This window comes from Arvicanthis niloticus, chromosome 16 (genome assembly GCF_011762505.2).
Source record: "Arvicanthis niloticus isolate mArvNil1 chromosome 16, mArvNil1.pat.X, whole genome shotgun sequence".
In the NCBI taxonomy this organism is placed as follows: domain Eukaryota; kingdom Metazoa; phylum Chordata; class Mammalia; order Rodentia; family Muridae; genus Arvicanthis; species Arvicanthis niloticus.
Window position 1 is genome coordinate 44,483,865 of NC_047673.1, and position 26,414 is coordinate 44,510,278.

A 26,414-nucleotide genomic window follows, 5' to 3' on the forward strand; every position below is an offset into this window, starting at 1 on the left:
AGGGTTCTATAAGAAAGCAGGTTAAGCAAGCCATGAGGAGCAAGCCAGTAAACAACACCTCTCCATGGACTCTGTATCAGCCCTTGCTTTTAGGTTTCTGTCCTGTTTGAGTTCCTGTCCTGACTTTCTTCAGTGATGGACTGTGACCTGTAAGTGTAATCCACATAAACTCCTTTCACCTCAATTTGCTTTTGACCATGGAGTTTTATCACAGCAATAGTAACCCTAGCTAAGATACATGGCTTGGTTGAGAGCCATTTTACTATAATGATAAGAACAAGTATTTATAGAATAATAATGTCTGTGAAATAGTTAAACATCTATGAGATACAGTTGACAATGTTTATTTAGCAATCATATTTCTGAACTGTAAATATAGAAAAAACTTAAAGGTTGGTTCTTTCTTTACATAAAAACCAATACGTTCTTGGAGTTTATTTACTGATGACATACAATCATCTTTCAAAAAATACCTTTCATTTATTTCTTGCTGTTTTTTCAAATATATCTGTTCAGTTTGTTTTTGGAAGTCATTTGAGTTTTGGCATGCATAAGAATACATTCTTCTAAAGACAAATTATAGTAATCTCAATTATAATGAATATATTTTAAATATTTTCTAATTCAATAGCTTCTCATTTCTCTCTCTATATATGTATATATATTACATACACACATATATATGTATGACAAAATTGAATAAATCTTCATTTATAGCTATTTGATAAAATCCATTGATTGAGTATTGTTTAGTTTTAATTTTTATATCCTTGGGAAAAATCTAAACTCTAGAGGAATAAGAAAAACAACATGAAAGTTTGTTTATAAATAAGGGAAATAGAAAAATAAATATAACAAATTTTAACTTGTGGCTTCCTGACTCCTTACATTTAACTGAAGTTTCTGAAAAAAAGAAAAAAAAAACCCTTCATCTGCAATATTTTCATACATTCTCTTAGCAAACTGTTGGTCTCAAAGTATTTACTGATTTTTATTGGATATTTTATTTATTTAGATTTCAAATGTTATCCCCTTTTCAGGTTCCCCTCCACAAATCCCTATCTCATCCTTCCTCCCCCTGCTTCTATGAGGGTGCTCACTGGCTTAGAGGTTAAGAGCATTGACTGTTCTTCCAGAGGTCTTAAGTTCAATTCCTAATAACCATATAAACATGCATAATGAGATCTCATGCCCTCATGCAGGCAGGCAGAATATTGCATACACAATTAAAAAAAGTATTTACTGATTGAAAGGTAGATTCAAATTTCTGGCATATTGTATTTTCTGTTTTCTGGTGTATATTTATAGAACAAGATTTAGCTGAGGAGTAAAATGATAGGAATTGAGTCAGTTATGTAGACCTGAATTATCAAGTGCCAAGAAATTCATTTTTAAAATAGATTTTCCCCATAACTATATTCTAATTAGAGTTTTCCTCCCCAACTCCCCACCTACCCAACTCTCATTAGAATATAAACAGGCATTGAAAAAAATAGTAATAAATTAAGTTGAGCAGAGCAGATTAGAATGAAGCAAGCAAACTAACAAAAGAAAAAGAGCCAAAGTAAAATAACAAGAAACATGTGTTAGACTCAGAGACACATGATTTCACATACACAGAGAATTGTGGCTGTCGAACGTCTTCAAGATACTATAGGACTCAGAGTTCTAATAGTTGAAATTATTTTTCATGTGGACTGCTTTCTCAATGTCAACAATTACACCTTCGATGTTTTAGGTTATTTAATAGCAAACTGCAACTTTGGAATGACACCAAATTATTCTAGATGAACGTGACTGAGCATGGTGGTGCACACCTCAATCCCAGAAGGCAGAGGCTGGTAACTCTATCAATTACAAATCAGCCTGGTCAGTATACTGAGTCCTAGACAATCAACGGTTATATAGTGAGACCTTGCCTCAAACAAAGAAACAAAAATTACAAGTTAACATATGTTTTTACATAGGCCATCCATTTTTGTAACTTTCAGTTTCATACAGAATGAATTGCCCCAGCAGGAAAAGTATATACCCTTCAATAACTCTCATTCTTAATTATAACCAATTTTGAAGTTGGAAATGTAATATTATGTTATTGCTGTTAGGTATTGGGTGGCCTGGAAAAAGTTACCTTTAGAAATAGACTTTTTTTTTTTTATGGAAATCTGGAAGTACTTATGTCTGATGCCTTATTGAAGAAGATTTCATCTATAAGCTTTTGATGAATCTCAGATGATTTATTATGTTTAATCTCTATATTCTTGAGGAAAAATGTACAAAGTAAATGAAGCAGCATGGTATTTGGTATATTTGGTACAATCTTGAGTATAGATTGTAGAACAGCAAACACGTCCATCTTAAATTCAGACGAGGGACTTACAGTAATGAAGGACTTAGGCTATCACATGAAACCTAAAATAACAGGCCGGCCAATCGCTCAGCACCTTGTCAGCCACAGCCACAGTGTAAATGTGCTCTGTAGACTTTCACCAAATGCTCTGGTTTTCTTAGAACAAGATATGACCACCTCCACAAATTATGTCAGTTTTGTAGTGAAATGTTCTTTTTACATAAGGCAGAAGCTACTAAGCTTCAAAAACAAGCTGAAAAATATTTTAATTAATATTACAAAATCACTTTGATATCCATTTTGCCCATAACCTTATATATCTAAACCAAAAATGAGGTGTGTGGGTATAGCAGAAGTGTCAAACACAGCTGATATGAAAATTGATAGAATTCCTTTGGCTTAAATTGTCTGGTTATTAAATTATGAGTATTTATTTGTTTTAGAGAGAGTTATTTTTTAAAAAAATAGTGTTTGCATCAGATTACTCATTTAAAACTATTTTTCCAATGTAAGAAATATTGTAAAAAAAAAATACTGTCAGATCATGGAACCTTGTATCTCTAATTACTTTATTCCACACTTGTTTGGATGCCATTTTGCCCCATTTTCTTGTCTCTTTTGACAATGCTTATGATCACTGGTGTTAGTAGTTGAACCCTGGGATACATAGCTATTAAGCAGAAATTATACCAACTAATCCATATCCCCAGACATATTTGTCAATTTTTAAGTTAATTAAGATCTTATCATATAATCAATATTACAAAATCTTGTCTCTCTGAGTATGAATAAAGTTAAAACCAGACCATAGATGTTATATTCTACCCACTCTTCCAAAGAGGTAAGAAGAATTCTGAAAAATCCAGAGAAAACTGTCACAAATGACTTGTAATGACACAATTCTGATCTACCATTTTCAAATTGTATTTAGAAACCACAGTTATATTATAACCTCACTTTCACAGCATGCCAGGCATCTCTACCTTAACTATGCTGGATGTAACCCTTCTGCCTAATACCTTTCATCTTCTATTCTCTTCCTATTTCATCCTTATAAAAGCCACATTTCCCAAAATAGCAGCAAAAGTACCCACGTTGTCTGCCCCCATAATTCCTCTGGCTTTATCTCTATTATCCTTTGCCTGCACTCGCCCCCAGAAACAGTGTCTGCCTCCTCTTTCTGAAAAGTGTAGTTTAAGGCATTGTTGGGGTTGCTTTATATACCTTGGGCATTCTTCCTACAGACTGTGCACATAGATCCAATGGTCCTAAATCTCATACTTCTAAGAATGCTTACCTTCACATGCAGCCTGCCCTCCTACGAGAATCACCTTATCAGGTAATTCCTCCCATCCTCATTGTCCTGTAGCACTTTGAATTTTTGCCCTCTTTCCTGTTTAGTTTTTCTTCATGTTGCATTTAAGTGTTTAAAGTGTTGATCTAATGTATTGTTACTTACTGATGAAGTGCTTACCACACTTCGTGAAATGAGTCTTTGGAGTAGGGAAATCTATGTGTTTCAGTAATGTGGTCTGCATGACAGGGACAATAACACTTAGAATACTGATGAATGGTTAAAAGAACATTAACAAAAATATAAGATGATATTCTCAGCAGATTCCCAAACTCAGACCTGTCAGAAAACAATGCCAGTGAGTGATAAATGGAGATTATGTAGCTGATATGATTAAAATAGGCAACAGAATTCTATTCTAGGTTGCATAGGCAGTGTCCAGGATAAGAAAACAGGTTGGCCCCTATATTGCTTCTTATCTAAAAGTATTCTCTTGGATTAAATATAGTTAAAATAAAATTTGAGTTAATCAACTAAAAATAATAATAATCTCTTTTCTGCCCTTCAAATGTTATACTAGGTCCCTTTTACTGACTCTTGCTAGAATTCAGCTGAAGACATATATTCTCAATTTAACTATTGGGGAACATTTTTAGAATGTATTTTTGCTTTAACAGCAAAAATGAGAATTCACAGGTTAGAATTTTCTTTCTCTTTATTAGAACATTATTTTATTTTGGACAGATGTTTAAAATCAGCTAAAGATTGTTTTCACTGTGTTGTGCACCAACTGAATGTATTTTGGTAGCATGGTTCTTATTTGGTAAAATATAAAAAAAGACAAATCCCAACAGGTCATGATTTGATGCTGGCTAGGATAGGACTTCATAAGTGCCCTTTTACCTCAGTCCTTTCCATCAGAAAACATTTATTTTGTTTGAAGAATTTGAATGAAAGCCATTACATTGAGTTTGGAAAGAGGAATAATTGCCTGTTTATTTAATCTGTGTCTATATTAAATGGCGTATACAAACTAGATCTATTTGTGTTTTCAAGCATATAAATATGGCTATTTGTAAAAAGGGATGATCATTTGTATTCTGCATTTGATTAATGGTTTGATTTATGGAAAAGAAGCAGTGATGGATGGCATCATTGCATTCATATAGTCTGGCCTTGATTTGTGTATTTGTCTTCAAGGACCAAAGCAGGAACACTGAACACAATTACTGAGGCCTAGTATTTGTTTCTGTTTTGCAGGTTAGTCAGAATTTCAGACAAGGTGTAGCTCAGTGGTAAAGTGCTTGTCTGTCATGTGTGAGGATTTGTGTACCAGAAGAACGAAAGGAGAGATGTTAGGACAAAGGACGAATATAAGTATAGTGGTAATTTTTCTGATTTTGAACTTCTAAAATCTATGCTCATTTTACACTTCTAGAATCAGCCCATTTGTTAACTTTATAATTTTCATGCAGTTTTAATCTGCAAATTCACTATTTTCCCCATGGGGGCAAAGAACACACACACACACACACACACACACACACACACACACACACACACATTTTTATTGGTAGCAAACAGTACTGCTCCTAATGACAGGTTTAAGGAGCATAAAGTAACTGGAAATAATGGAAAAACTCTGGAGGATTGGCTTTGAAATAGTTTATTATAAGTTGTACTTAGTGACACACACATATATTTCAAGTATAGAAGAGAAAGGAATTTCTGAAGAAAGATAAATTTATTTCATGTTTAGAAAGTAGCCATTCAATAACTGTTCAGTGGATTATATGTAGCAGGAAAAGATCTTCAAAGTAAATCATTTCCAAAGGTGTCACCAGCCTTCAGAAAAGAAGATAGTTTGCAAAACAATGGAATTTTAAATATAAAAGTGAAATAAACGATAGTTTAAAGCAAATAGTGTCAGTATTTTTAAGGTAAAGATTGATTTTACTGAAATGATTTTGTGTAAGTTAAAACTTGAAAACTATCAATGCACACTGACTGTAATACACAAACAGGGGTCCATAGCATCTTTTCCATAGGAAGCAACCAATTGATGATGGTTCAGTATAACAGTTGTCAGATATTTAGGAGTGTATTTTACATTCTTTGCAAAGTAATCCAGGCCTGTCATTCTAGTACTCAAAAAGGAGAACAATGATTATTTATCCAAATAGAAGGCAATTATGCTCTTTATAGCAAGTTCTAGACCATACAAGACTCCATGGTAGGTTCCTCTCTCAAATAAGAATAAAACAGAAAACAAAATACAAACCACTGAGAACAGGGCGCTCAACATTGCCCTCTTTGATAATACTGAATTCCTGACAAAAACCCAATTAGAGATCCAGACATGATCATATGGTGGTCATATGACACCCATGCCAGTATAAAGAAATTGTTGAATTTTTTAAAACATATTTTTATGAGAGATTTTTCTGGTGCACATTTATAATAATCTTAGTACTGGAGAAGCTGAGGCAAAAAATTTCCAAGTTTAAGTCTCAGGCTATGTAATTATATTTTTGTCTTAAAAAATATTTACTATATTTAAATGTTTTTAAGTTTAACATAATCAAATCAGTCAGAAAGAAAGATTTATTTCAGGTTTGGAAACCGACTTGACATAGCATTAATATAGTAATCTCAGGAATGAAGATGTTTGATTCACTGATCATTTTAAAATATCAAAATGCAGACCATGGAGATGGTTTAGAGGGTAAAGGCATTTGTGACTAATTCTGACAAACAATGCATTCTCCCAGAATCCAGCTCTCACGAATTGTCCTCAGACCTGCAAACACACACACACAAACACACACATGCACACACACACACACACACATACCCCAAATATTTTAAAATGCCAATATATTAGAGTTATTTGTTCCAACATTTTAGTGTTCTAAATTAAATGCTTTTCAAATTTGCTTTAAACATACCACTTTAGACTTAATTCAAAGTTAATTTTAAAGTCAAAATCAGTTACCTATGTTATGTACTTTCAACACACAAAAAAAAGGTCAAGCTAAAAAATCCACACAAATATGAAAAGTTTATTCTTTCATCTCCATTTTTGAGTTCTCCTACTTTTATAGCCTCTCAGAGTCAGAAGAAGTTAGATTGTCAAGGACCACACACAGCAGTATGTGATGAGAGTGATGTATGTGGCAAGCCTCCATCAGAGAGTTATTCTTCCCTATACAGGTAAAACAACAGTAACTAAACAGACAGCTCAGTTGCTTTTTAGTAATAATTTAAACTGTCTAAGCAATTTTCTTTTATTTTGTCTTATTTTATAAGTATTTTCCTTGTGTATAGGAGGCTGTTGCACAGTAAAAATCCATTTTCACCACAGGACTATAAGCATCACAAAAGATGAGACATGTCAATTCCAATTCTCTGTATGCTCCCTGTCCCTAACATGGGTCTCCTCCATAAGTAATGCAGCTGGCTTATAACTTCCCTCTGCAACCGAAAGCTTGAGCCTTAGGCAAAGCAATTCATATTTCTGTGGCTCAGTTTCCTGAGGCAGGAAAACTTAGATAATAGCATAATAATCTTGCCTGGCTGTTGGTTCAATAGATGTTATCTCTTCAAAATTCAAATCCTATATAAATGTAAATCTGAGTATTATTTTGTAATATTCCTCTGAGACAAATGATATTAACTGACATTTCCATGAAGAAATAGTATATAGAAACTACAATAAGCTTTGGTAGTGTCTGATAATACAAGGTACAGGGTACAGCTTTCTGGATTTACGATAGATTATGATCAGAGTATTTTTTCCTTATTTTTAAAGACATAGAGTATAATGGATCCGTTGCTTAGGTAATGTTCTTGACAGAAACTTTTATCCTGTCTCCAATCTCTTTCCCTCTCCAGTCATGTAGCTAAGCCCACGAAACAAAGGAAATAATGAGGAGTGAGTGCTGAGGAGTTATTGACAATTGGTAGCTGCTATGAGAGGGAGAATCAATGTTCTTTATTAGTGAAGCTACACCATAGGCTCAGATATTTGAATACTTGGCCCCCACTTAGTGACTTTGTTTGGGAAAGTTGTAAAGTATATGCTTGCCGAAGGAAGCATGTCACTGGAGGTGAACTTTGAGAGTACATAGGTTCATTCTGCATTCAGTTTGTAGCCTCAGTACTTTGCTTTAAGTATGATCTCTCAGCTTCCTGCTCCAGCTGCCTGCTCTCCCTGACATAAGCCAAAACAAACTCTTTCATCTATGAGCTGCCTTGTTCATGATATCTTAGCAAAGAAAGCCAACTGATACATACATTTACATATATATGCTTATCTGCACATTTTTTTTAGAGGCATGGGGATTTTAGACTTCGAAAATTAGGTGAGGAACCTAGAATCATGCAGATACTTTGTTAGTCATTAGATGTAATCTGCATTTTTAAAATGTGTTGAATAATACATGAGACAAGCAAGATCTTACAAAATGTGTCATTTAGTTGAAATGAACACATATCCTAATTCTGGAGACAGTATAAGCCCTGGCTTAATTATTAATAAAAACTTCATATGCACAAAGCTGTTATAAAATTAGAAGATATAATATGACAGATATTTGTATAAAAATCTGGAGGTAAATATGTGTCAGAAAATTAGTTTTAGATGTTAAAAACAGTTAGGTTAAATTCAGTCACTCTGTGAATGAATGGCTGATCTAGGATTCTGACTCTCCTGTTTGTGGCTTAGTCTGATTTCACCCTGCTCATGCCTAGTCCTGTACCAATTTGCAGCATGATTCATTACTCACCTGAAGGAAGGCTCAGAGAGCCTGTTATATAACCAGATCTGCTGAGTCTCCAAGCCTGATTATTATTAAAGCTTATTAATTTTAATTATTAATTATTAAAATTATATGTCCTAAATGTATAATTAATATGCCCCAAAATTTCTAAAATTCATTTGTCCAAGATTTCTTTGGTATTTAATTTTCATATACAAATATCCATGAATTTATTTTTTCTTATTTTTTTTCTTATTTTTATTGGACACATTTTAATGGATGTTTTATTTATTTACAATTCAAATATTATCCCCCTTTCCAGTTATTTTTTTTTGTCAGTTTTATGTGCCTCCCTTTGGGTTTTTATTGTTGTTTCTTAGTGGTATAGAGGATACAAACATTTGATCCATTTATCTAAAATATAACAGCTTTATAATTATAAGTAAATGAAACCATGTCGTTCTGTAGTAATATACATCTCATCCATATACTACTTATGAATTAAGATCCCTTACAATAGTAGCCATGAGAGGAAAAAAGAATTCAGTAAAAATGTTGTTTAATATGAACAGCAAGGATTTACTGAATATGTATTTTGTATCATACACCATTTTCAGATCTGAAGATAGTGTTGTGAAATTAAGAAAGCAAGAAATCCTTATTAACTTGAGACTGTAGACACACATGGACACGAAACTATAAGACAAAACTACTCTAGAAACAATATATAGAAAAATATGGAATGATGAATATCAGTGTGAGAAAATAAACATATAAACCAATTGTTAAAAAGTCTGAGTTGAAATAAAGTCTTATTAAAATAGCATTGGGGTATGTCAGGCGAACTTCCAAAATAATTAATACAAATATTATGTTGGGGGGAAAAAGGAAGAATAAAAAACATGGTGTATGCCAAAGATTTCTCATGTTCTGCGATGGCAATAAAAGATTTTAAGTATTTTTATAATTTGCTTAAATGGTTTTTGTTAGCTAATGGTGGAACTTAAATATATGTATATGAATGTACATATATGCATACATATGTGTATATATTTATAAATATATATATAAATATATATTCTTCCTTTTAGTATGTCTTTTAAATATATATGTATATATATACACACATATATATTTCCTTTAATATATCCATTGAACATATATGTGTGTGTATTCTTAGATCCATGAATACTCACACACTCACACACACACACACACACACACACACACACACACATACATACACATATATCCTTTTCTTTTTTTCTTTGTATGTGGGTGTGTATGTGTGAGTATATACTGTTTGTTCACAGTATCATGGAGGCCAGAAGAGGGTATCTGATCTCCTGGAGTTGGAGACACATGTGATTGTTTTCTTTCTAAAACTGTGCTGTGTATTCCTGTTGTCAAAATAGCAATGAGACTACTTAAGCACTGATCAAGTGGTCTTTCTGTCTCAGTCTGGCAAACCTATAATTTGACATTTTTAAGAAAAATTTAATTGATATTTTATGGGAAAATAATTTTATCAGAAAATTATTTTAGTATGTTTGCATACATCTCTATGTTTTATTTGTAATTCTACCAAAGGCTATTTCTAAATACTTAGTCATAATTTAATATCATAATCCTCTTTGACAGCAATGATAGACTGAATGAGTGAATATTTGTTTTATTATTAAATATTTAAGAAATGAGTGACTTGAAATTGTTTTAGATGCTTTCTAAAAATTCAGTTGGAAGGAATTATAATACATTAACAAAACCAAATAAACTGTTGATGATGAGGCCTTATACAACTGGCTAATTGGGTTTTCTAATCAATTAGCTATTAGGCAGAAAGCCATAATAAACCAGATTATGCTGTTAAGACATGTTCCCCATAGATTACTCAATACTCTGGTAAGTGAGGTATTTAATTCAAAAAGCCAGAAATTGTCCTTTGCTTTCACATGTCTGTGAAGAGTTAAGGATAGTGAGCAAGAACAGGCAGGAGGAATTCGTTACTTTTTTTGTATTATTATCTATTAAATTAAGGCTTGTACTTCAAGTCTTTATAAGTAAATAACTCTTGGAAAGCATGCATTAATGATTTCAAACAAGTTATCTTTCAGGTACACTCTCTGAAAACACTTCCTGTTGTTTTCTTTTGCTTCAGAAAACACAGTATTGGGACATTCAATCAAATGTTTTAAATACTGAAATGAGAAGTGATGGGAGACATTTTTCTTTTTTTGTATGTTTAATTTTATTTAATATTTTCTTATACTCCAGAATTTATTCCCCTACTGGTCCACCCTCTGACTATTCCACATCCCATACCTCCTCTCCCATCTCCACGAGGATATCTCCACTTTCCCTATGCTCCACCTTACCAGACTTCCCCACTCGGTGGTCACTTCAGTCTCTTGAAGGTTAGGTGCATCTTTTCTGACTGAGTCCAGACCCAGCAGTCCTCTGCTATATATGTGTTAGGAGGCCTCATATCAGCTGGTATATGCTGCCTGGTTGGTGAGTCAGTGTCTGAGAGATCTCAGAGGTCCAGGTTAGTTGAGACTGCTTTGTCCTCCTACAGGGTCACCCTCCTCCTCAGCTTCTTCAAGCTTTTCCCTAATTCAACCACAGGGCACAGCAGCTTCTGTCCATTGGTTGGGTGTAACTATCTGCATCTGAATCTTTGAGGAGCTTGTTGGGTCTTCTGGAGTGCGGTCATGATAGTCCTCATTTTTGTGAGCATTCCATAACCTCAATAATAGTGTCAGACCTTGGGACCTCCCCTGAGCTGGATCCCACTTTGGGCCTGTCACTGTACCTCCTTTTCCTCAGGCTCTTCTCCATTTTTGTCCCTTAAGACAGGAACAATTATGGGTCAGAGTTTTGACTGTGGGATGGCAACCCCATCCCTCACTTGATGCCTTGTTTTCTGCTGGAGGTGGGCTCATATAAGTTCTCTCTCCCAACTGTTCATGAGGTCCAATTTCTATTTCGTAGATGATCATCAACTTGATGGTCAAGACCAACAATCATAACAAAGTTTCTGCTGTCCATATTTAGATAAATTAATTGTATCTCATAGATTTGTTCTGTGACCAGAGCATTGCCTTTGGAGTATGCTGAGCAAGATTTTGTATTAATGATGACCCAATGGTTGTAATGTTCTTATTTTTATACATGCCTTTTCTTCCAGATTTTTTTGCTCCCCCCCACACAAATAGCATTACAGAAACAAAATCTCTGAGTAGCTTTCCAGATAAATATGGTTGCCAAAGCTGAATGGAATGAGATGGATGAGTCTGAAGTTTGGGCGGGTAGAGGAATGTGGGCATCCCTCAATGTAATCATTCTAATCCAATCAATAGGCTAATATTAGGCAAACAGAACACTGCTATATCACAAAACTGATCCACATTTAATTCCAAGGGTTAACTCTTAAAATACTACATCAGAGAACATGAGTAAGGAGATATGCACTGGGAATGCATTGAACAGTGATGCAAATCCCACGTTTCCAACAATAATGTATTTGTGCTGTTTCTATTTTTTATCAGATTATCACCCTTTTTCAACAAGAAAATAATTATTCGGATTCATTGATATTCCATCCTTTTACCTTTTTTTTGTCATTATTCTCTCTAAACTCCACCCAATATTTCTTCTATTATTCCTAATTTAGACTGTGTCTTCAGTATATACTTTACAATTTACATGCTTGATAATTATAATATGTTTCATCTTTACCTCACTTCTGTTTTTCTTTAGTACCTTTGATCTCACCCAATTATATGAAAAGCCTTGTGAATGGCATACATGCAATGCTTTGAATGCTTCCGAAGTATGCAAGATAATTTGAAAACATAGTGATATACATGATGCTTGTTCTACTTCTGGTCAGATCTCTACTCCCTTGCCCTTTTTACAAATGTGTGCTTCATAATTCACTTTGGTTTACTTTGCATCCTTCAGAAAATCAATCGTGTTGTCTTTTTTTTTTTTTATAAATATCAAAAATACAAGCAGAAAAGCACTTAGAGATTTTTCAGTCCATTTGGACCATTAACTGTTCAGTGTAGGTTCAGAGACTTGCCCATTAACACAAAAGGTTATTCTAACACATCTTGATTGACAGCTGAGTCCGTAGCTTCCACTTCATCCTGTCAGTTATTCTCCTTAAGTAGTAGCTTTTGTTTTTTTCTACATACTAATATCAACACACTATTTTAACCTATTATGAAAATGTTTTACAAAGAGAGAATAAATATGTAGAAACTTTATCCTTACTACTCTGTATTAAATACATAGCCATATCAATTATTTCTTGACTAAAAAACTGAGAAATGGAATATTTCTATATTGACTCTGGATAGTATTACACTGTCCAGCAATTGATGACGCAGCTTCACTTTCCAGGAATTTTGTAATAATTCTTATAACATTGTTGAAATACAATTCAAACATCTTTGCCTTCTTTTATTTGTGGATATGTCACCCCTTATAATGTCAAATTATCATTTATTTTATGATTATTGATATTTTTCATAATTACAATTTTCATTCAATTTTACTATAAATATATGGTGATTACAGTTCTTATCACTAAAAATAAGACATGTGTTATTATATAAACTTGACTTGGTCAGCTACTTTTTGACATTTTCATTTTTGACTGAGAACTATAAAAGTTAATTGTCAATAATTTGCTCAGGAGTTTTTAAAAAATAAATAACATATAACATTATTCAGCAAATATTAACTGAGCACCAATTGTGTATTTTTCATATATAGTTTCATTTATAGTAAAGGATTCAAAATTAAAAGATACTGAAAAACTAAATTTCTGCTAGTTAGTGCAAAACCAAAACCGAAACAAAAAACAAAACAAAACAAAACAAAAAAACCAAAAGAAAGTTGAAAAAATACAACACAGTTCTGCTACTAATTTCTTCAAGGATTTTTGTATACTTCTCTCATGAAATAATGAAGCTTATTACCCAATGGAGTTAACGGATAACTGTGTAAATGATAATAAGACAGAGTGTCATTAATATGGTATGCTGTGACTGGAGAGATCTTAGCAGTTAAGAACACTTGACATTTTTGCAGGTGACATGAGGTCTGTTCCCAGTCATTACTTAGTGCCTCAGAGCCTTTTGTAATTCCAGTTTCAGGGATCTGTCTGTGAGATGCATACATACATATATGTATGTATATATGTATGTATGTATGTATGTATGTATGTATTGTATAAGGCTTTCATCCTGCAGATTTCTAATTAACAAACTCTGCCTTCATAAAAGATTTTGCTACTATTTTGTCAAACATTTCATTTGTAAATTGTATCCTATTGTATTCGTATTGCCCTGCTCTGTTTTTATTTTTTTTCAATTTTACATCACAGTATTTTGTTTAAAGTGTTTAAATATAACACATTGTATTCTTTTAAAATATTTTTTGGATGTGGGTAGGTCTGAGTATAGTATAATCTGAGTATAGTCCAGCTCCATATGATATTCTGTTTTATTTATCAGCAGACTCAATATTTATAGTTAATATATCTTAAAATATAACTAAAAGACAGTGCATATTCACTATAGAATTCGTTATAGAATAGCATTACATGACTATTTCATATTTATGTTAATTTAATTTTAAAATGATTAAAATTAAACAAGTTTTAAAGTCAAATTCTAGAACTTTTGATTAAATAAAATATTCTAGCAAACTCTTTCCAACATGAGTTTTTCTTTTTGTTTAGTATATCAGCATCTATGAAAGTTTCAAGTAAATATATCTCTGTTTAATCTGCTACATTATGTAGTTTATTAAGGAATGGTTGAGAAAGGAAGCATGTCATAGAAGAGGAAGAGATTCTGACAATGTATTTTCCTTTCATTGTTTTTCTGAGTTGAGTCATATATAGCACCCATATTCTTGGGATATATGCTTCCTAGTCATGAAAGGAACAGGTTATTTTTATCCCATATTTCCCCTGGATTATCATAATTCTGTTCTGGTTGTGAAATACTTCAGATCCTGTAACCTAGTATGCGAAAATAAAAGAATCGTGTGTGTGTGTGTGTGTGTGTGTGTGTGTGTGTATTTGTATGTATGGAGTAAAAACAATGAGGCCTTCAACCCTACACTAATAGCAGCTAAAGAATGCTGCAAGCAGGAGAAATAGTCTTCTCCAGGGAAGAGAAGTACTCATCCACTACCAAATGGTCAGATTGAAAACACAGGTAAACGTTATATTATGCAGATTAAGTAGGCTTTATTTATGCATTTAGAAGTAATATTTACATACATACATATACATACATTTATATACATATATAATATTTGCTTACATGTTTGGGAGGGAAAATGGAAGGGGAAAATGATGTAATTGAATCTTAAAAAATAAAATAAATGATTTAAAGAGAAAAACTGAAAAACAAAAGAGTTGCCTGTTGCAAGACTTTCCATTTTTTTTTTTTATACAAGAGCTATAAAGAGAATAAAACTAACCCTGTGTCTTTCAAAGAATTTCAGTGGTGTTTGTAAATTCAGTTTTGCTTCTTAAATTTTGAAATAGGGGAAAATGCCAAAGAAATTTAAGTGGCTGCTAGTTGTTTGAAAATGTAGAATAGTCCTATTATTTTCTGTGATTTCTTTCACCCTATCGAGGTAACAAATCACAACCAAATGCTACAATTACCTATTTTATGTGTAATATACTTTTAAGGTTTCAATTCCATTTTTGTGACTACAATGTATTAGTCTCTTAAGAATTTGGGTTAACATGCTGACTTTGATGAGCACACATTCTGATGTGCGAAGTCGATCTTTCTTTTCTACACAATAGAATAACCAAAGGAAAACCGAAACAAACGCTGGACACTGTCTTTCGGAGTTTGTCAGTGTTTCCTGTCTTCCTAAGTGAAACGGTTTGAAACGCTGCATACACAAAGATGTGTAAAACATGACCCCTGGTCTCGAGAGCTATCAATCAAACCAAGCTCTAGCTGTTAGTGGTTGTAGGGAATGAATATCTATTGAATATGTTTGCTTTGTCACGTATTCCATCGACAGTCTCTTACCAGCCTTACAGCTTGTTTTTGTTTCGCCAGAGGTGGCTGGAAGGAGCTGAAAATAAGCTTTGTGTGTATTCATGAAATTCTGGGGATTTAGTAACTCGAAAGAAAAAGATTTATTTGGAGAGCAGGTTTTCATCTGTAGGCTGAGCTCTCTTAAAGATGTGCCCCGTGGTGAGCCGAATTCAAAAACAGCTACCAGGCAGGCTTGACTATGGCAGGGTCACAAGATGTTTTGTACGGTTCTCATCTCTTTAAACATTTACTTTTCAGCCCATACTGTCTAAGGGTCATATGGAATATGATCAAAAGAAGCAAAAGACATCAAGCATTTGGGGTACGGGATAAATTAGGGGTGAGATTGCAGTAATAAAAAAGCATGCGTTTGTCTTTCATGATCATGGTACTCATTCAAATTGTAATAGAAGCAACAAAATGACAGTCTGAGGCTTGGCTCAGATAAAACCAACATTTCCTCCAATCCTTTAATAAGATAATGCATTGGATGAATTTTAAAGAACAAGGCATCTGGAAATAATGCCCTTAATAAGCAACGGGAACGGAGTTGTTTAGGAGAGAGAACAAAAATATTCTTTTGACATAAAATGCAGTTTAGCTTTTAGAGGCTTTCTGATGCCTGCAAAAGGCAGCATTGGCCACAGCATCTCTTTCTTGAAGGGCTGCCATCAGCATCTCTCAGATTCCAAAGGAGCATAGATAATATTCAGGCTCTCACAGTCAAAAGTGTTCCTTTCAACTTATAATGGCGATTTGATTCTAATCGTCCTGAAACAATTATTATACCCCCCCACTTTGAATATCCTCATAATATTATCATAAAACAAATTAATTAAAGATTATCTGCAAAATTTATTTTGTTTGCTAGGCATTTGAAGCATTGTTTCAAAATTGAAAATACAGCTTAAAATTTTTGGTCTGGGAGCCAGTTTTGATATATTGTAATAACTATGAAAGAAAATTTTACGTATCTACTCTTGAAAGATATGATCTTTAAAATATGGAGTAAATGTACAAGTTCAATAATTCTAAATTACCCTAGAGAAATATTTGAGAAAAAAATGTTTAGATCTACAGATATCATGTATGTTGTATTATATGGTTTTAGCAATGACCAATATATTTTTTCACAGCATTTCAGGTTTAAGACTGTGAACATTCTCTTGGGATTAGTTTTTATTGTTTTCATTTCTTCTTTTATAGTTTGAAAGTAAGCATATGGGAACCAAGGGATAGCTTAGGGTAGAGGAAGATACTCAGCCATACCCGAGTATCTGAGTCTCGTGCACAGCCCCACATGGTGGAAGCACAAAACTCACTTCTAGAAATTGTTCTCTGACCTTCACACACATACACCAAGGCATTCAAACATACATATATATGCAAGCACACACAAAAACAAAAATAAATAAGTTAAATACATAAATAAATGTAATTCAAAATTACACTAATATGAACTCCAAATAATGCATTTATCTTGTTGCAAAGATTCATTACTTGCTACACTAGAAACAGTTCAGTTGTAGCCTTTCAGTGATGTATACAACACAACTTTATTTTATGACACATATGGTTCATCATATAGCCAAGATATTACCAAAGCATATCTTGATGTTATATAGGAGTTATTATTGACAGGTTCTTCTAACTTTCTAAGTTTCCTTGGGAAACATATATTTTAAAAGACTCTTGCATGATGTTTAATTACATCAATTAATTATGTATATGTAAATATATGGAAATGAAATTTAAATCCACCACTTCTCTACTATATTATAAAATCTTACTCAAAGGAACATTTTATAAATCTATGAAGTCTCACCTTTTGTAATCATACTATAGAGCAAAATTAAATTTAAAGTTTAACTTTTGTTAATAACTAAGATCCTTTATGATTACAGGACATTTACCTTACTGCCAATGAAGAGAAGATATTTTGCTAGAAGTTTGTGTAATAGAATGTTTTAGTTCCTCCAGTAAGTAAATTGGTGCAATGTGGTATCAAGTAAAGTACAGCCATTTCTTGTATAGTTATCTGAGTCCAAGAGACTTGACCCCCAGGTATCACATTAATCTGAAGCAATATTTGCTAATGGCATACAGAATCATATAAATTATATTGAATACTAATAAATAACTTCAGGTAATAAATTTCTTCAGGTTAAAAAAGTACAAACCAGCTATTTTCCAAAATTAGTTGTCTTAAGAGGCAAATGTTCTTTTCTATTCTTGTCAGATTTTTCTCATTAGGAATTTAATGATTCTAAGTCTTAAGGGACTTTGTAGGTGCTCGACTGTTGTCTTGGTGTGTAATTTTGTTTTATTTTGACTTTTATTCAGAATCATACTGAAAATCCTCACTGTGGATTATCAAATTATCAAAGTAGAATTTTGAAAGCAAAAGTATTCAAAACAGGTTTAAGTACTGATGGATGCAAAATATCTGGTTCTTTTTTTTTTTCTGTAAACCTCAAACTTGCCAACACATGATAGCTTAGGTTTCATGATTGTGGTGAAGGATTTCATGCACATCCAGCTTTACGTAGTGCATTACAATGACTCGGGTTTGGGCATCCCTTAGCCTCAACTACATGCAGACCCAGCTGCCAAGTGGAGAAGACAATAAATTATTATCTTCAAATTGTGAGACAACAATACTTTATTGTTTTTAGCTAAATTTAACAGAATTTGTTAGGCAGTGGCTACTGCAACCAACAAGCAAATATACAAGTACATGAAAGAACAAATGAATAAATGATCCATGTTTTGAACAAATCTCTCAAGATCAAGAGGAAGCAAGCCATTTAATTTAGGTGGTTCATATCAAGAATGCATCTATTGCAGAAATATGTGAGAATTTTGACTGGATCTCCAGACACCATGCAAGTAAGAAATCTGGGGTCTACAAAAACCATACAGGTGTCTAGAAATCAGACCAGACTTAATAGGCTCCAAACATTTTCCTGCTAAAACTTATTTTTTGTTTTGTTTTTATTTTTCCATATCTGAAACATGTCTCCCTCTGACTGTTCCTTTACCCTCTGGGATTATTTATCACAGCTAGAAGTGTATGGTTCTAATCATTAATGAAGCAATTAGCTTTCTGCCTTGAGGAAACAAGCTAATTAATCAAAACTTTTTTTTTTTTGCTAAGTCATGTTGACCAGTACAGAATGTTCTGTAATTTGCAATATAATTCCAACAAAATAACTGTATCTTAATTAGTAATAAGTATCACAAAATAAAAATGAAATGTTTTCTGAAAAGACTCACAGTAAACAGCCTTTCAAATACATTTCAGTATCTACTCTCAATAATCATTTAGCTGTCACATGGTTCATAAGGAGCTGGGAGATGACACCAGTCAATGCAGTGGTAGTCTTGACCATGTTTCTGGTACAGAGAAAGTGTTCACAGACGATTCAGTGGTATGGTTAGTTGTATGATATACATTTTAATCAGCTACTTTTTATAATTTTTCATAGTCATATTTGTTTAATCACTATATTATTTATGTACTATAGTTTACAGATAGGTCTTAAAAACATCATGATTCTGTTATCAGAATCCACTAAAAAAATGAAAGTTTTGGGTTCTCAATGATGAGAATCTGGGGTCTTTAGTTAGGATATAACTGGTAATGTTGTTAATTAACTATCAAAGGAAGAATGCCTTCCAACATGGATGATCCTTTTAACTTTTTTTCTTTCCTTTTAATTAGAAAGTGGTTTAAATACAGTATTGTAGCAATGACTGAAATATTTAAGGTCCTAACTTGTCCATCACTGGAGTACATTATTTTGGCAATGCCATGTCAAAACATGATATTGTAAAATATTCACCAGAGAAGACTACTATCTAATACACAGTTGTAAAGCAAGAGATAGTCCTTATTAGTCAGCAAGTGACTACTCTTGGGGTTTGGAACCCCAGTATAGCTCTGAGCCTTTTTTTTTCAGGTTGGGCTTTTAAGACCACCTGAAACACACAACCTGAGTTAATACACTTTAGTTAACAAGAACAGTTAGCTAAAGGCAGAACTACAGAAGCCAAAAAAAAAAAAAAAAAGTTAAAACATTCTGAGACTTTCCCAGAACTATGGACTTTGTGGATTAGGTTTTTTTTCTTGTTTTACTAAGTGTTACTACCTACCTTCTGGGTTCAAAGGTCTAAACTATATTTCTGTTGTGACTTCAGTTGTGCTAAGGTTATGATTATGATGGCAAACCACCGATTTTATAACAAGCTGACTTCTGTACATGATTTAAAGCAAGAAATATTTAAAATAATGTTAATAAGGACAATATTTTTGAATTTTAATTATTCAAGTTATAATCTAGTATACTGTTTATACTGTTTATAATGAATACTGGATTATACTGTTCTTAGTTACAGCCATTAAAACATTCATAAAATGTTTGATAAGCATTGTTCAGTATAAATAATTTTCATAAGTTTAATTTTGAACTAATATTCATATTTCAATTATCTTCTACTTTATAAGGAGCTATATATCTACTAATATTTGGATATGTTTTACATATTAAGCCTAATGTCAGTGATTCTGGTTTACTAAATAATATGGTGATCACAAGATATACTAAATAACATGTATTTTGATACTGTGTGTTCTGAAGTTTCTGAAACCAAATTAAATGTGTAAATTTTTAGCCCATTAACATGTAGAAACAAACAGCATCCAAATAACAATAATTTTAATTAATTCTACATAAACTGTATAAAACACTCAAGAAAACTTTCATTTACGATTTGAATAGTGATTCAGAGTCCCTGATATTAGGCCAAGTATACAAAAGGTTGTGAGCATATGGAATGAGCTTAGCCCGTAAATTCGTCATAGTTCTCTCAGTCCCACCAGGGATGTATTTCCATCTATAATATGATAGGAGAAAATTAGCTGGTCTCTATTCTGTTAAAACACAAAGGCTAAATTGGAAACCATGGTGACAGTTTAAAAAGAGGTGAAGGATGTAAATGTTAATTAATATTTTAACTTTAGCTGATTATCTCTCCTCCCAATTCTGAAGATGATACTAAGACCACTATCGATTACCGAGAGATTCGTCTAGTACCCAAATTGATTTCTAGGGTCTTCCTTTTGAAATTTGAAGAAACCTTGGATCAACATAATCCAGCATTAGCCCTTGGGGGTTTCTAGGTTTTAGCATGCTGCCCTGCAGCATTAGTGAATGGGCTTTAGACCACTGGGCAAGGCAATCATCAAAAGGTAGCTTAGTGATCCCTGACTAGCTGGAGGCTTATGCTCTCAGCTTCTAGGCAACTGCTTCATATTAACTATTCTATGAAATTTCAACCTTTGTTCTACCCTTGTTATTGACACATCTCACACTCGGTAATGAGGGTTGCTTCTTCCTTAAATCTCCTATATTGCTTTTTCTCCAACTTTCATCTTTGTCTTAGTGTTTTACCTTGGTATAGATATTTTCTTTGCTATTTTTCTTCTATTAATGAGAAGTGTTCCATTATGATGTTTTATTTAATATACCTTCACATCTTTTAGATAGTTTGTAGATGTCACGTCATTTACTCATTCCCTGACCTCTTTATCAAAACCCGACATCAATATTTTAATATTCTTGACCTTTCTTCTTTACTCAGAATTTCTTTGCACTTTTCACAAATACGCATAAATACTTTTTAAAACAATTTGCTCATTATCTCTATTCTACCTCTTTAATATTTATTTTGTTAATTTCCACATCTCTAACAACTAGCACCATCCCTGGCAACTCTATAAGGATTAAATAATTATATACTTAGTGGACTAACAAAAACAACAGTGTCCAATAAAAAGTTATGGTAAAGTAAAAATTTTAGCTACATTTCAAAACTTAGCATGACTACTGCCTTTTGAAATAAAATAATGACGTCAAATAATTAAAAAATAAGAAAAATATTGACATGGCTGATAATAGAAAAGTAGCATGAATCAAACTTACTTATGATATAAAAGCATGTTTTAGAATTCAAAACAAAAAAGACCCCTTTAGATAAAGAATCTAACATTAAGTTAGTAATAAAATATTATTTCTCCCTTAGAAATACAAAATAACTTTTTTCTTTACATTTCATTCATTTTACTTAACAGAGTAAGATAGAAATAACTATAAATGAGAAAGTTTAAGTGTTAACAAAGATAGCACTTAGAATATTCATAGATGACATGGTTATCAACAAAATAACAAAACATTGCAAAATTATTGTTAGGACTGAGAAAATAAGTTAAAGTTTATAGTTCTGAAATGAATATGAAAATTTCAATTAAAATGAACTGAGTCACTGTATAAAATCTCTAAAATTTACAGGACAGTATAAGTTAACTGTCAATGGTAATGGCACAGATGAGAAACATGAGTGTGTGGGAGCAGCTTTTGCTACCATAAATCAAGATTGCAAGTGATAGATAATTGATGCAATGTGATCATGTATTATATGATTGAGATGTGATAGGAATGGTATTGACTGAGAGAGGAGAGGAGAGAAGAGGGAGAGGAGAGGGGAGGAGAAGAGAGGGAGAGGGAGGGGAGAAGGAGAGGGAGAGTGAGAGTGAGAAAGAGGGAGAGAGAGAAGGAGAGGGAGAGGAGAAAGGGAGGGGAGGAGAAGGAGGAGAGGGAAGGGAAAAGAGAAGAGGAAGAGTAAGGAGAGGGAGAGGGAAGAGACTATGTAATGGAGAAGAATAGGTAGCCTTTAAACCAAAGCACCTCACTACCTACTGGATAATGGCTAAGGTAGGGATTTTTTAATATGGAAAGAAACATTTCCTCAATAAAGGATACTGGAAAAAATTATCAATGAGTAAATTTTTGGTGTGTCATTATTCTTACTTTGTTGGTCTCTCTTTTCTGTTGTCTAGCCTTTTCTTATTTATTTTTTTCTTTCTTGCTCCTTTGGTTCTCGTTTTTCACTTTGGTACAATGTGAGAGATATTCATCAAATACTGTGCTTATCTGTTGATATTTAAATAGAGGTAAACTCTTTGAATAGTGTATTAAAAGATAAATGTACATCTTTTAAAAAAACAACCATATCAGGGGAGTTTCTGATTTCTTTGAAAATTTTACACTGGAAGAAGCCACTCATTAAATAGTGGGAAAAATGTTAATGTTTTTGAGGGTGTGTTGAAAACAAAGCTTCTTGAATCATTTTAATGTTTATCTTCATCTTAAATCCAACATATAGCATTAATTTTTTCTTGAGAAGTTATACCCAGAGATTGGATATAATAAATGCTTTTGTGTGCACACATGGATATAGCCCACCAATTCTCTATCAATATTTGAACCTTGGCTTTGTTTGAGAATTAGAAGGCCTAATTCTCATAATACGTAGTGCTGAAAATATACAAAGTGATCATTACTGGTTTTATAGAGATTTTTCTCAAGAAATCCATTCCCTCCAATGCCAGAACCCCACTTAACTATACTTCGTTAATATTCATTTAATAGAGTGTTTTTGCACTTTAGGTTCAGTAAAAGCATGATGATGGGGGACAGCAGAATCCTCAGCCTTCAACAGTGATTATTGGGAGTGCATCCTGGCCCAGAGGCACGGTTGCCATGGTGATGCTACTGATCTGCCAAGGCTGTTTCTCACTGTGGGTGGAAAGAAGCTCCCCTGCCAGCAACTATGTGGGATTCTGGCAGCTGGAGAGAATACTGAAATGATGTGCGGCTTCTCCATATGGGAGCTCAAAAAGACTTCTTTAAATGCAATAGGCAACTCTGCTCAGACTCCTAGGAAGAATAAGTTTGATGAGGATGTAGTCCTTTACAAGCTCAATATGTCCCCAATGAGACACTTAAGGGTTTAAATTTGAACAAAAGTTTTGCAGAGCATCAACACTTAAATTTTTCTACCCTTGAATTTTTCTACTATACAGAAAGAGAAATTCAAAGGAACTTGTATGTGTCAGCAAAGGTAACATAATTCCGAGTAATTTATATGACAATGTTTAAACATGGAAAAAGGATATATTTCGGTGTCTTTTGGACATGGAACTATTTTTGAAATATGTATTAACTTAGAGAGACATCAAGTTTGGTTTCCTCTAGTGTTAGAATTTGTTTTATATGTTTCTAAATTTTGAAGCAAATAGCAAATTAAATTTGAAATTGATGCTCTGGTTTATAAGCATATTTCTTCTTGGGGAGATGAGACCTGGCACAGAAGCTAATATTGCCCTAATAACAGCACAGTAGGATAAAGATGAACTAAGTACAAACTAGCTCTACATTGGGAATAAAATTAACCATAAGTCCTAAGTGACTATTGTGGTAATTATTTTTATGTTTTTGTTTCATCTGTTCTTGGGTTACCCTGGTTTTCTATTTTATTCTCCTGTAAAAATCTATGCTGTAGAATAAAGCAAAGGTAATGGCATTCAATATTTTTTTTATCTTCTCTTTGTGTCTGAATTTATAAGCATATGATTGTGTTGAGCATCAGCATTTGGTTTTGACATTATAAAGAGTCTGCAGTAGAATCTTTCCCTGACTATCAAATGCTTTGAAAACAGGGAAAAGAAAAAAAAGAAAAAAGAAAAAAACAAAACTAGAATTCAAAGTCATTGCAGCCATTTGGTAAATTTAACAGATTAGGAGGTCTTTCCTCTTGTTAATACTAATTTTTCTTATTTCCCTCCTAATTTTAATTACTGAGATGGGAGTGATAGAATATTGAAAGAAAATAGTCTACTTCGTTTCCTGCCACCCTGTTAGTCTCTACCCAAACTGGGCTCAATGACATTCAGATACTACACACACTGGTCTCGGCCATCTGTTGGTGAATTTTTTTCTACTATATGAAGTATGAAGTTTCAAGCTGTTCTAATCTTCCTCACTTCCCTTCTCTCTCTCTCTCTCTCTCTCTCTCTCTCTCTCTCTCTCTCTCTCTCTCTAGGATACATGTCATGTTCAGGAAATAATTTTTGCTTCACAAAAAAGAGCAACAAAACTGGGGAAGTAGTTGGACTCCAGTTTAAATTTCTTCTAGAGGAAATCTTATGGGTTATGATTCTCTAAGCCTGTTTAGTGAGCTATATCAAAATAACATACTAGCTCATTCTCCAAACATAAAGTCACTTCACACAGCAACTTTTATATGTTATTGCATATAAAACATAAAGATTAAGATTCATAAAGATAAAGGATCTATAACCAAAAAGTACTATAATCTGAAAGACAAACTCTTCCCAAATATATAAGTTTTTTTAGCCCTGATACAGTGCTGCCAGTGAAAGGTCTAAGAACTAACCTCATATGACAGGAAATAAGTAGAATGTAGACCTACTAAAAATATTACACAATTGTCTTCAGGCCAAGTATATAAAGTGTATATGGAACAAAGGAATTTCATGCTGAAGTATCAGTTTAATCCTCAAGTTGACTCATGTCTAATGATAACAGCTTACACTTATGGAGTTACTTGTCATACAGGTATTATTTTATATATTGTCTCAGTTAATCAGTGCAAGAACAGTAGAAGGTCATCCTCTCATTTTCCCCATTTATTATAAGATCAAAAGATTGAAGCTGTTAAAAAAATCACAGGGATGGGATCACTATTATGCTCTCCCTGTTCTCTGCTTTTGACTCTGTCCAGATCTTTTTCATTTATTTTCAACCAAAATCTATAAATAGATTTTTCATTATGGGTCACTGTGTAAGGAACACACATATATCAACTCAGAACTCATTTTTAATTCCTTTAATATTTGGAACGTATTCAAACACTGCCTAATTTTTTCCACTGTACTTTTGGATTCTGTAGGTCAAAACTCAGTTACTTGGATTTACAGAGTACTACAGGTTTCAAATGATGATCTGAAAATGGCACAAATAGTTCAAAGAAATAGATACTATTTAAGTAAAATGAAAAACATGAAATATGAGGGCAATGCGTTCAAAGCAGAATGATATGCATGCTTGTGTGGTAGTTTATAATGAGTGTGATTAAAAAAGATGGGCTTCAGTTGGACTATGGTAGAAGTTGAAATCATGACCCTGGGAAGCATCCATTTCATGGTAGAGAATGGACGGTAACAATGGGCTTCCTCCTCGTTCTTTCCAGGTTCCTCTAGTACTTGATTTCATGTAGTTGACCTGGGATCATCTATCAATACTATTTCCTATAGTGTTGAGGTCATAGAAACATTTTACCAAGATAAATAAATAACATAAATTTTCCTGGTTTTTTTTTTTTTTTTTTTTTTTTGGTTGGTCTTCTACAGGGTGTTTCGAGTGCTGCATTAAATGCCTGGGAGGTATCCCCTATGCTTCTCTGATTGCAACCATCCTGCTGTATGCAGGCGTTGCCCTGTTCTGTGGCTGTGGTCATGAAGCCCTTTCTGGAACAGTCAACATTCTGCAGACCTACTTTGAGGTGGCAAGGACTGCTGGAGACACACTGGATGTTTTCACCATGTAAGTCATTCTTTATATCTACCTTTTGGGAAGTGCATTATGTTGTTTATGTTTTTTTCCTAAGTAAATAGGTAGGTAAGGTAACAAAAAAAAACTAAACCAAAACAACAGCAACAACAACAACCAAAAATAAGAAAACTTTATGAGGCAAACATTATTCAGAAAGGGGTTAATATGTCAACTAACACAAAATACTTTGCACAGAGTATGAGCCAAATTAATAGAGGTTTTGTCACAGCTTTTACATGAATTAAATTATCACAAAGCAGGAAAGTTTTGCCTGGCTCTTTAAAAAATTTAAACATGGCTCTAAAATAAATAAATAAATAAATAAATAAATAAATAAATAAATACAATGAAAAGACTGGATAGAGGCAGGTGGCTTGGCTGGGCTGGTAATTCTAAGCAAGATTAGACACTTCAAAATTTTAACCCAGCCATAAATATATTATCTTACTT

The 26,414-nt window shown here is 33.1% G+C and overlaps 1 protein-coding gene across 3 annotated transcripts in view; it reads left to right on the forward strand.

Moving 5' to 3' along the window:
- The window catches only part of Gpm6a (glycoprotein M6A), a 238,771-nt gene that overhangs the window by 191,972 nt on the left and 20,385 nt on the right, over positions 1-26,414 (forward strand). For all 3 annotated transcript variants that reach the window (XM_076914157.1, XM_076914156.1, XM_034520523.2), the window contains exon 2: positions 25,763-25,955. In XM_076914157.1, the coding sequence (XP_076770272.1) occupies positions 25,763-25,955 (193 nt within the window). The remainder of the gene's footprint in view (positions 1-25,762; positions 25,956-26,414) is intronic.